Below are 12497 nucleotides of genomic sequence, written 5' to 3'. Positions count from 1 at the left end.
AGCAGGGTCGGGTCTTCTGATGGCTCACCGGGAGAATCTGTTGCAGGCATCTCCTCCAGTCTCTGCTCTGTCTTCAGATTAGATTCTTCTTCATGTCTTGTGTCTCTAAATCTTTCCCTCCTTAGAGGGACACCAGTTGTTCCATGTAGGGCCCACTCCACTTCAGTGTGCCCTCTTCTCAATTAGGTTATATCTGCATAGACCCTGTTTCCATATAATGCCACACTCACAGGTATCATGTATACAAGATAGGTAGATATCTTGTGTGATTATCAGATTACTGTCTGTCTGTCTGTCTTGTCATGCTAATAGTCTCCTTTGGTCTGTGGGTCTTGTTAGAATTACTCAGTAATTCTAAATGAATTGATCTAATGACCAGTTCAACCTTGAAGGGGATACTCTGAGGTGGTCCACCTGAAGTTTCAAAGGAAGGGTCTAACCTGGCTTGAGTATCAGCTGGGATAGACAGAGGTGTCATTTCTTTTGCATCCTTCACAAAAGCCTAGGAGATGGGCATCATAAGCCATTTTCCCCATACTACAAATAAGGAGACTGAAGGTGAGGGCACTTAAATGACTGACCCAATTGTGCTTAGTTTTGGGCTGAGGTTGCCTCACTCTGAGCCTGGGCTGGCTCTGGTGGACATGATTTTTCTGGTCTCAGGCTGAAGAAGCAGAGTGCCAAGAGCTAACATAGGCCTGGTTTTAGGATTCTAGGTCTCCCTGGGTCTAGGAACGGCTTCCTCTGGAGCATACATTCCTATGCTCACTTTGTGGGTGGGCACAGGGATGCTAGATGTGGAGAACCAACAGACAGAACGAGGTGACTCCAGCTCCATGTGCTTGTAATCCTGGTGGCGCCAGGCGTGGGTTTGGCACCATGATGGTCAGCCCCCTCATTGGAAGAATTCCAGTGCTGTCTGCGTCTCACCTCATAGTCTTCTAGTAAGGAAAAAATGGAACAAAAGCACTATGAAAGGTGTACAGTGTTTGTTGGGACCAGACGTGTACTGTGCAGGGAAGAATGGATTTGAGGTCTGGGAACTTGGACTGTCCTTGCCCTGTGATGGCAGCCAAGTCATTCTGCTTCTCCCTTCAGGACTGGTCCAGCTCTCTCAACTATAAATTGTTAGAGAGGAACTTAATTGTGATCTCTGGGGTTGCCAGCGGCTCCAAGTTCTCTTCCAGGTAATGAGCTTCAGCTGAGACACTCTCAATTGTCATTTTTCTCTTCCATGGGAGGAAGGTAGAAATGTTTCAGGAAGCCCTCTTGAGGTCTGGTGACAGCTGTGACTCTGTTTGGGGATTACTCTGAGGCATGTATAGATTCATCAGAGCTGCCTTCTTATTAAAACTAAAGAAAAGATCAATTTCACTGCCAGGGAAATCCAATCTTGCCCTTCACCATTCAGCTCCCTACTCTTCTTTGTCATAGTTTCCGGGCTTGGGCGCCTTGTCTTATTTGACTATTAAACAGTGTTTTGGGAGCCATGTACAATAGGCTCATCCCCAGTTCTCAAATACTGCCAATGCAAGTCTTTTTCCACTTAAGGACAGGAAAATAGAACTGAGGGTGGAAATCCCCAGCCCTCACCCTCCTTCGTCCCCTGCAGGAGAGGCAACGAGGACAGCCTTCCCTGGCTCCCTTCCCAAGCATGCCTCCCAGCATCTATATCTCCATACCAGCACTGGAGAAATGGCAGATCACCACCCTGGGTTACTCCTGAGCCATAAAGACCACCAGTGTTGGGCCCATTGTGGCCATGGGTCTCCTCTACTTAAATTCCCAGCTTTAGGATTTCCTTTGAATCCCTAAAGGACCTGCAAGAAGTTGAGTCAGAGGCCAGAAAGGCAGAGACACTGATTAAGATCAGCCTAAACATTGGGCATCCTTATGTTTCAGATGTATCTCAGGATGACAAGTAATTCATGTAGCTTCAATGTGAGGATGGCCAAAGCTTCAGTTAGTAACGGATAGGTCAACATCACTGCTCTTGGTTTTCACCTCCTCTGGGGCCTCTGACCTCCTTGGTGTGTTGAGGATTTAACAGGTAGCTGCAAAGGCCAGAGTGCTAGAGGCGTTTGTGTTCTTAGGCCTCCTCCCGCTGATGCCATGCCCCAGGCTTGTTGGATGCCTACTTTGCTGAAAGACAGTTCTTCCACTAGACAGCAAAATTCTCACTAACCTTGGAGGAAAAGTCAGAGCTAGGTCTGGGCATGGTTTACTTTCTGAGTTCCTCTCCCCCGGTAAATGCTGGAGGATAATAAGCTGCCAAGGTACCACGCTGTCAACTTCATCATCCCCAGGTCAGGTCTGCAGTGGCTGTTGGGAGACCTTGGATGTTCATGCAGAGGCAGAAATTGGAACTGGGAAACCTGGAAAGGATATGCGCAGGTCGCCTAGCCCTTAGGCTATTTAGGGTGCGAGTTAGACATAAAAGGGGTCACCCAGAAGCTCAGGCTCAGTGGCTTTGCTGCTGTGCTTTTCAATACCTCTCTTGGCTTCTCCTCACTGTGGCCTTGGTGATAGGCTTGTCACTCATCAAGATCCCCCTGGATTCACTGACTCATCACTTGCTGGGCTGGGCTTGTAGGTTCCACTTTGTCCTGGGTAGAAGTGATTTAAGATGCATCTGCACAAGAGCCTCCCACACCAGGGAGAGCTCTCTTCCAGGTGAGATAGGCACACTGTGACAGCCCTCCTGCTATGAGTGACAGACAGGTGCTTGGGGCACTAGAGACTCTAATAAGGTGGCAGCAGACTGAGGTTGTTGGTTTCCCAGCCAAGGTCTTTGCTTCCAGAACTGTGACACCATCATCTGCGATCAGCTTTCCTCTGCCCATCAACTGCCATAAGGATGTACAGAGCAAGTTCAAGCCACAGCTGCTAAGCAGCAATGCTGTATGATAATTTTGCAAATTATTATTTTTAATATAATCAGCTTTTTCCTTCGGCAATAAAGGAAAAAGTTAAATTGCTCACAAACTAATAAAGGTTTATCTTCTGAAGCATCAAATTCTGTTTACTCATGAAACACACACCTCCTCTCTTCGCCCACCGGGAGGAAAATTAGCATTTATTTTCCTGATAAACAAAAAACTGTGGAGCGTTTGTTGACATATTTTGATGTTAAGCAATTCCTTACATTTAAAATGATATTGAAGAATGCAGGGACATTTGGAAGTGACCTTCCCTGAGTCCAAGGTTTAATTTTAACATGGAAAAGCTGCTTACTGTGTGCAGAAGAATGTTATTCTGTGCCCAGACGTTAGATCACCATGCATGGCAAACAAACTCCCCTTAGGCCCAGGAGCCAGGAGACTGAAGAAAGCAAAATGCTTTTGCTTGTCACAGCTTCTCCACGCTCCCACGGGATGCTCTGTCATCCGGGGGATGAGAGAGAGATTCCTGGCTGGATCTCTCATCCATGGAGTCTTGCTGGTAGCAAATGAAGTTGGAACTCCAACACCATGTTTATTTGTCTCCATGGTGGGAGGCCTTACCTGCACTTGAAAATGTTGTGAGTCTGATTTCTAGAAGCTTCGTGGAGTGACTCAGTGTTTTTCTTTCCCTGCTTTCCAGGTATGGAGATATGAGGAGACAGATTGGCTTTGAAATCAGAGACATGTGGTACAACCTTGGTGAGTAGCCTCAATTTCATCTTGAATCCCTGCTGGTCATGACAGGGATTATGTTGTTTACAGGAAAACAGGAAGAAATCATCATGTTAAGCTCATGTTGGGACATCTTAAGAATCTGAGTTGCTTCTGTTCTTGGGACAGAAATTGCTACTCTTTGTAATAATGGTTTTCAGTAATCCGGAGACAGACCAAAGGGAAAGCGAGAACTTTGACTGTGGGGCAAGTGAAGAAATCAAGAAAGCGCCCTCCTGTGTCCAGGGAACGCTCCTTCACTCCTAGGCATCACCAGCATTCCTTATTTTTTACTTTCTTTTTTCATTATTTATATTTTTGGTGGTACTGGAGTTTGAGCTGAGAACCTTCTGCTTGCTAGGCCAGGTGCTCTACCACTTGAACCATGCCCCCAGCAACTTTCTTTTTGTTTTAAACATTATTTATTAGCATATACGAGTAGTATAAAGGAGTTTCATTGTGATATTTCCATACACACATACAATGTTCCCTGATCAGATTCACCCCATCTCTCCTCATGTCTCCCTTAACCCTGCTTAAAACAATTTGAGCAGGTTTCTCTGTTCTATTTCCATACATGTACATAAATTACTTCAACCATATCCTCCTCTCCCCTTTCGTTTCACCTCCCCACGCCTCCCAGTGGTACCCTCCCCCAAGCAAAACCTGTTTTCCATTCCTGGCACTTATTTTTAAGGACTAGATTCTGCATATGAGAGGGAACACGTGAAATTTGTCTTTATCATTCTGGCTTATTTCACTTAACATGATGATTTCTTCCTGTTTTCCTGTAAACAACATAATTTCATTTTTTATGGCCAAATAATACTCCATTGTGAATATGCACCCTGTTTTCTTTATCCATTCACTGTGGTATAGGCCAGCGTCAAACTCACAGTCCTCCTACCTCTATCTCCTGGGTGCTGGGATTATAGGTATGCATCACTATGCCTGGCATATCCATCAGTTTCTGATGTGTTAAACCATGTTTGTTGGCACGTGACATTGGCCATCACTTATTAATTTGTTTTGCAGAATCTAACATCCAAAAGGTTCATTCTCCTGCTCAAAACTAGATCCTGTATTTAGGTACCCTACCACCAGGTGGTGGCAGCATAAAAGGGATATGCATGATTATGATATGAAGCTAACACAATTTTATCCATAAATTAATTAATTCATGCAATTTTCCAATCAGCTTTCATCATTAACAATAATAACAGATTTTTCTGTTAATCAATATGACATGTAATTCTTTTAGATATGCTCCTTAAAGAAATTAATGTCTGATGATAATTTGGTACTTTCTGTGTCTTTAAGGCACCATCTGGGACCCAGGCCTCCCTCCTAGGTGACATTAAACTCTTTCTGGCCCAGCCATCTGTCCCCAAACTTGCTTTGTGCCATGAGTCTCTGGCCATGGAGGGGTGAATGGCCTTGCCCAGGTGGCTTCAGTTCCATTTCTTGCCTCTACATTGTCTGGGTTGGGCTTCCTCCTCTCAAAATTGGCACCAGAAGCCTGATGATCTCTGCAACATGGAACCTATAAGGCCTGTCCTTAGCCTTCCTACCATGCCCTGGGGCAGAGTGGGAGCCCTGAGATGGAGTGAAGAAACTTGATAAGTCCTACATTATCCATATGACCTCAGACAGGTGACACAGTCCTTCTCTGCTTCCCTCCATCGGCCCTCTAAGATATAAGATGAAGAGGTTGACTGAATTTTTCAAGAGCCTTTCAATCCTAAGGCTCAATAATTCTATGACACATATATACGATGATCCAGTGACAGCAAGACTTTTAGAACAAAGAGGACCATTCGTGATTCATTCTAATTGATCTTTCCATGTTCTTTCTTAAAATCATGCTCTGACAGATGCATTTGTCATTTGCCCTGGCAGACCAGATGGCAAGACTCACACCAAGCAGGGATGGTATGCAGCTCCGTGGGAGAGAAGGAGAGGCAAGAGAGGTGGAAGGGACTGCAGAAAAGTGGCTTCCAGGGACACTTTCTGCTGGATGACAGGAGCCAGAGCTTTTCTAGGCCCAGTGTCCATGAAGGAGAGGTCATGGGCTCCACCTTTCATCTGTGCTCCTAACATGGACCTTTGGCACTTCTAGACACAGGCTGACCACACTTTAGCCTGGCCCTTCCTAAATGAGTGGCACCACCTCCAAGAGGACATTGTCACTGCTGCTTTCAGATGATAGTGTTTTGTGTTACAAGGGAGCCTCCAAAGCCCAGCTCAAGCCCTACAGGCCAGAGGTCACCCTGACAGATGGCCATTCTTGCCTTCACAGTTTCTGTGTCTTAGGGTTTTTTTTTAGTAAGTATTTTTAGTGGTATCTCTGGAATCCCTAGGATTGACCACCATTGAAACTGCCCCCATTTCATTCCATGCCATTTGCCAACATAGCAATGAGGGAAGGAAAGAGAGGCTTAGGGAAGGGCAAGTTTCTCTGGGCTCTCAAATGAAGGCTGTCCAGGCCCTTGGAAAACACTGGCCTTCTGAGGAGGTACTCTTAGGTCTGGCTTCAGTTTCTAAAGCCATTTCAGAGCAGTTGATTCTCTTGACTTCATCTGTCATTATGCTGCAAATAAGCCCAGCATTTGATTTGCCGTATGGAAGACACAGTTAAGAGCAAATCTCCCCCATTTCATCCTGTTGCTTGCTGATTTGAATACAGTGATTAATGCATAAGATGCATGCTTTGTAGCTCTTTAGCTAGAAGCATTGACTTCAGCATGAAAAGCACACAAGAGGGTCAAAAGGAAACCATGACCTTGGCCAATTAAGGGCAAGGACTTGGAATTAGCAAGAACTTACAATCAATCACCAGGATTGGGTTATTAAGTTATTTTTAAAAATTAAAGAAATAACAAAGCACCTGCTGGCATGGGGTCACCACCCCCCCAGCAGCCCCTCAAAATGACTCAGAATAGCTCTGTAGGGTCACCTTGGGCAACCCAGCCCCTTCCTGGTGAGATCTCAGGTGTTTGAATCTGGCTGTAAGTGTCATTGTGCAGGCTGCCACTCTCAGAATTCATGACAACACATCTCAATTTCCCAGGATATACACAGCCTATTTTCTACACAGCTTTTAGTTTTACTTTTTCTAATGGGTTCAGGTTTGGGAATATGTTGGCACCCACATCAAGCCAGCTCTGCCAAAAAAATGAAAATAGAAGTCAGATCAGGTGTACTTATCGCCTTAGAATGATCACTGGATCAGGCCTCATACCAAATGTTCTACACCATGCTTTCCTTGAGTCATCACAGTACCATGTGTGGTCTGTGGCAACGAGGGTCTCAGACTGTACCTTCACGAGCCCCAGGGCAGTGATCTGGGGTCTCTTTGTTCAGTTTGCATGGCGCTGCCCTTTGGGACAGAGCAGTGGGTTGTTTTCCCTACCAAACCTACCATATTTTGAGTGTGAATGGGGAAATTCAAAGCAAGTTCTCTTTCAAAAGAAAAGAGGAGAGTTGTACTTAGTTACCAGCTCTTCAGTGATTATCAAACTCACCGTGTGGCAGCCCATAAGACCACCTCATCTCCATCTGGGTTGGTCACCTCCACTTACATTTTTTGTTATTTTGTTTTTGTTTTTCTGGTACTGGGGTTTGAACTCGGGGCCTTGCACTTGCTAGGCAGGTGCTCTGCCACTTGAGCCACACCTCCAGCCCTACATTTTTTGTTTATGACATCCAGCTGTGGAGCCAGCTGAACAAATGTGCTCACAGCAAAATCTTTTGGGGCCCTGTTCAGCTTGGGATATTTTCTTGCAGGAATTCCCTTCAAGGCTATTTTGGGGAATGGGTAAATTGTTTGCTTTCATGAAAACCATTATACTGCACAATGTGCCATGACAGGTTTGGCTGGGTAGCAGAAGTTTTGCCCTACCTGCCTTGTGCATGCAGAGATTTTCCCAGGGATAAGACTATATTGAATGGCCAGGATTTCTGATCAATAATAATTTTAAAGTGATTGTCCAGACACCCAGCGTAAGGTGCTGAAGGAAGTCCAACTTGCAAAGTGAGCACTGGGGAGGAGGGAGATGGTTCTGTAAGTAAAATAAACTTCAGGTAGATCTTATGGTACTTGGTGGTGTAACTGGAAGACTGACAAGGAGCCAGAAGGTGAAATGTTTCTCTGTACCCTGATGGTTGGCTCAGTCTTCCCTCTTCTCCAAAAGAAAAGTATAACCTCTTTTCTTGGTTTTCTGTACTTCAGTAGTCTCTTTGACTTTCATTGATCCACACACAAGTTCATTGTTAAATTTGAGCTAGATGTGCTCCAGGAGAAGCCCATAATGCAAATGCCAAATAACATAACATGAGAGCGTTGGAGACCCTCACTCACCCTCCTCACCCACCTTGGGGACTGTTGGTTTAGGGCCGTCCAGTCCTTAGGGTTTCACTCTACAAAGATCTCAGGCTGCTACAAATCAGTGCATTACCTGTCTCATGGGAAGGGTGATGACCAGTAGTTAGGAAACCCTCTCTTTTTGAACCTTAGTTCTCTGATCCCCACCTCTACAGCCACTTGTTTCTGCCTCATATGTTCCTCCCAGCTCGGAACAATAAACACTGCTGGTGAGAGGAAACTTTATGACATTGAGATTGTGGTTGATGAACAACTCTGTGTCATGAGCATCTGTCTTCTGAAGCATTGGCTCTGACATTTTTTAGGCATAATACAACAAAAGTGTCACCTGAGACACTGAATAGAATGGCATTTTCAAGAGAGTGCTTTGCAGCAGTTATGTGCCTTTCAAAAACATTAAACATTTGGGGAAGTGATGAGAATCATGCTATTATAGCCTTAGTCAAAATATTAGTTATTTAGTAAAAGTTGAAAATATGCTTTTAATTAAATTTAGGTTCCTTATTGAAGGTTACATTTTGCACGTGTACACCCAATAAAAATTCATTTAAGCTAACTGAGAATATCTTCTTAAATGTAGTTACTTTATGATACCCAAATTTGTTTAATGACTGTCTTTACAGAAATCTGTATTGCTTGAGTTGTAAAGAAAAGTAAATTCTTTGGTGTATCCATTCTGTTTTCTGATTGAATAAAAGTATTAGATTGATTAACTCTGGATAAATTGCTGATGTTAATAAGATAATTTCATAAATAATTCACTCAAGCATATAATTTTTTGTGCAGACTTCTGTTACACGTTGGAAATGAGATGATGTTAGATATAGTGGGGTGACATGAAGATAAAATATTTATGAAGATAAAGATGAGAGGATAGGATTTTAAAAGACCACACTTGGTAGGACTTGCCTCTGTATTTTCTCGTGTCACTTTTAGCAAGGCAGACACCCTTTGTATAGAAACAGTTTCCAGCAGTTTCCTTCTAGAGGCTCAGAGTCCTGTCAGGGAAGTGACCTTGGGCATTGCTGCTGCTTTCTCCCTCTGCCTTCCATGGCTTCAAAATCTGTATAAGATCACCTATATTGTGCCCCAGGCCTCGCGAATTAAGGAGTCACACAGCCAGAAATCATGGGAGCCACTGCTGTGGCAGGGCACAGTGGCAGCAAAACCCACAACTAGCAGCAGGGAGTTATTGACCACTCCGTGGGGCCACTTGCTGGTGTCTCTGCTGAACTGTGGGACTTTCCGATTGTGTTTCTGAGCCTGTGTCTGAGTCAAAGACAGAGGTCCACAAAAAAACACTACCAAGGTTTGCCACAAAAACGATTAAAATAGAACAGAAAACAAGTTCTGGTGCTTGCAAAAAAATCAGTCTACTTTTGGGAGGACTTAGTGACAGGTTACTTACCTCTGTCCTATGATGGCAACAGACACAACAGGGGGTGGTATGGATGTTCACAGTTCCTGTTGTGGAGATGTGTGCCTATGACCAGCAGGCAGGGAAGGGATCAGTAAAGCATGGTTACAGATAAGGCTTTGAAATCTTAGATCTGGTCCTAAGCCCTGACTTTTGCCAGAAGAAGCACCTCATTTGTTCATTGGTAAAATAGGGTTGAGGAGATGACCCAATCACGAGGTTATCATGAGGATGCAATGAGACAAGGCTTTCACTAGGCCTGTCTCGTATACGTGCATTGTAGCGTTAGGTAGTATATAACCTTATTCACAGCTGTATTATTTGTTTTGATGTCGGTGGGAAGTTGTTGGGTTGTTCATTTATTTTGAGACAGGGCCTTGCTAAGCTGCCCTGGGAAGTTGGTCCCAACATCCTGCTGGGCCTTTACCACCACACCTGGCTTATGTTATTTTTTTTAAGAAAAAAAACTTTTAGAAACATTTTCCTGAATTCTTCAAAAATTATATCTGGAAAAGTAGATGGGATAAGATTAATAAGGCCTTTCCTATTAACCAGTAGTCAAAGAAGGTAGACTCGTTCCCGTTTCTACAGTTCCATACTCTTTGAGGTGTCCTTTGATTTGCTTTGATGATTGTCATTTGAAATGTGATAGAAATAATTCTGTGTCATTTGTGGAGGTGCCACACAGGAAATCTTCATGAGATGTTGGAGAAAGTACCCAACAGACTGCTTTCTCCCTATATCAGCTCCCATACTTGTCATTGCCATTGTACTGACTCTTCTAATCCCAGCCCCTGCTCTATCCAAAACTGGGTACCAGGTGACTTCGCATGTCCCCAGTCTATGTGACACAGTTGTTTATATATGAAACGGAAGTTTATCTTCTATAACAGACAAGTCATGACTATAGGCCTTATATTGGATGGGTTTTTGAGTGGCTTCCTTTGTAACATTTGGAATACAGTCCACTTCTACACCCACAGCTAGAAATGTTCACAATCATGGCAGATGAGAAATGGATGCCCGTTCCCAAGTTCTCCTGTTCAAAGTGACATGATCTGTATTGCTCTGTTTTGTGTATGTAACCCCAAGTTAGAAATACTTTTTAAAAAATTTCTCAACGATGTATTTCTTTATTCCAAGGTCAACACAAGATAAAGTTCATTCCAGAAATGGTGGGCCCAATATTAGAAATGACACTAATTCCTGAGACAGAATTACGCAAAGCCACCATCCCCATCTTCTTCGATATGATGCAGTGTGAATTCCATTCAACCCGAAGCTTCCAAATGGTAAGGCACAGATGTGCAAAGGGGTGTGGGGACATGGGGGGCACAAACTAAAAATCCTTGAAAGAGATGCACAGATGATTCTAGAAATAAAGACTTTAAATATGAAAACATAATTCCCTACAACTCAAGAAAGGAGAAGCCTGTGATTTTCCTTATTGAAGAAGTTACCATCTTTTGTCTTCCTCTCTAGAGAAAATTGTTCTCAGTTTTTAACTATTACTTATTTTTAATCTGTACTCATACGTTAAGTCCTGGATAAAAGTCTTTTTCTTTCCCCTCCCTACATGGTATGTGCACATGAAGAATGTTTAATCAAAGTTATATGGTATTTTCCAAGACTGCCTGCTTCTTGCAGTGTTTATTTTAAATCCTACATTCTTTGCTTGTATTCTTTTAAGCACATGCTGGGTTTTTATTTCTGCAATGGAACTAATGACAATCTCTCAAAGGAAGAGTATATAAAGTGCTCAGTACATAATGTGACAGTAGAAAGGCCAAGATCTGAGTAACTTAGCCTGAGATCCTGGATCCCATGAAAATAAGAATACTGTTTGTATATTCTTGGGTCAGTATAGACACACACACATGTGTACCCGTAAATACTCCCTTGTATACACACACACACACATATGTAATTTCTTTCTCCTTAAAGAGCTCGAAGTTTGACCATGATGCTTTGCAGAAGGCACAAGAGGAACCTAGGCTGTGGGGGAGATGGGAGGGTCCTCTAAATTAAAAGTGACCTTCTTAAAAATAGAGCAATTCAAGTAAGTAAAAAATACACACTGAGCATTTGATTTTTGAGAACAATCACTATAGTGAAAGATCAAAATTGCTTCAGTTAAGGTAGTATGACTTTAGTAAGATCTAATCTTCAAAAGGTAAATTTTCCTTACTCATCTTTGTAATTGGTTGTTTAAGGGAGCGTTGAACAATTTATTTTCATTGGTCAGGTCTTCACCATTATTGCACAAAGGCAAAGTCAGCGAGGAACCATGCTGCTCTTAGAGAGACAAAAGCAATCAAAAAAATCTCTACACTGTGAGCAAGAGTTGAGTTTGAACACCCACATCAGGTATTGTGGGATTCCCAGGCTTAGCAAGGTTCTCCCTGGGTCATAAACATGTCTGATTCAGGGTGGTAACATTGACATAAAATAGCATACCAGAAAGGGATGTATGCTGGGTGCCGGTGGCTCACGCCTGTAACCCTAGCTACTCAGGAGGCAGCGATCAGGAGAATCTCAGTTCAAAGCCAGCCCGGGCAAATAGTTCGTGTGACCCTATCTCATCAAAACCAGTCACAAAAACAACAAAAAAAAACTGGTAGAGTGGCTCAAGGTCTGAAGGCCCTGAGTCCAAACCCCCAGTACTGTATTAAACAAAAAAGAGAGAGAAAGAAAAAGAAAGGGATGTTATGAGAATGAAATAAAATCCAACATCTAAAGCCCTTAAAATAGTTTCTGGCACCATGAACTCTGTCATTTGCTGCTGCTCTGTTGCAAGGCTGGAGCCCCAGCCTTGATCTGGGGTTCCGAGCTGTGCAGCCCCCATTGTCTGCAGGTTGGCACTGTGCAGCCTACGCAAGGCTATTTTTCTCTGGGGCTGGCTGCTGAAGATCGGGGGCAGTGTCAAGAAATCAACAGAGTCCTATAGTTGGAAGAATAATTTACCTCCACACCCCCACAGTAGACTCCCAAAACCCACTGCAAAGGTTCCTAACACCTTGCTAGGATATCACTGTTTGTTTTT

General features: G+C 43.5%; 1 protein-coding gene across 2 annotated transcripts in view; it reads left to right on the top strand.

Moving 5' to 3' along the window:
• Positions 1 to 12497, top strand: part of Dock1 (dedicator of cytokinesis 1) — a 477546-nt gene that overhangs the window by 389858 nt on the left and 75191 nt on the right. For both annotated transcript variants that reach the window (XM_074078054.1, XM_020167338.2), the window contains exons 32-33: positions 3583 to 3641; positions 10598 to 10746. In XM_074078054.1, coding sequence (XP_073934155.1) covers positions 3583 to 3641; positions 10598 to 10746 — 208 coding nt within the window. The remainder of the gene's footprint in view (positions 1 to 3582; positions 3642 to 10597; positions 10747 to 12497) is intronic.

The sequence above is a fragment of the Castor canadensis genome, chromosome 7, assembly GCF_047511655.1.
Source record: "Castor canadensis chromosome 7, mCasCan1.hap1v2, whole genome shotgun sequence".
Lineage (NCBI taxonomy): Eukaryota > Metazoa > Chordata > Mammalia > Rodentia > Castoridae > Castor > Castor canadensis.
This window is presented reverse-complemented; position numbering and strand designations above follow the sequence as displayed.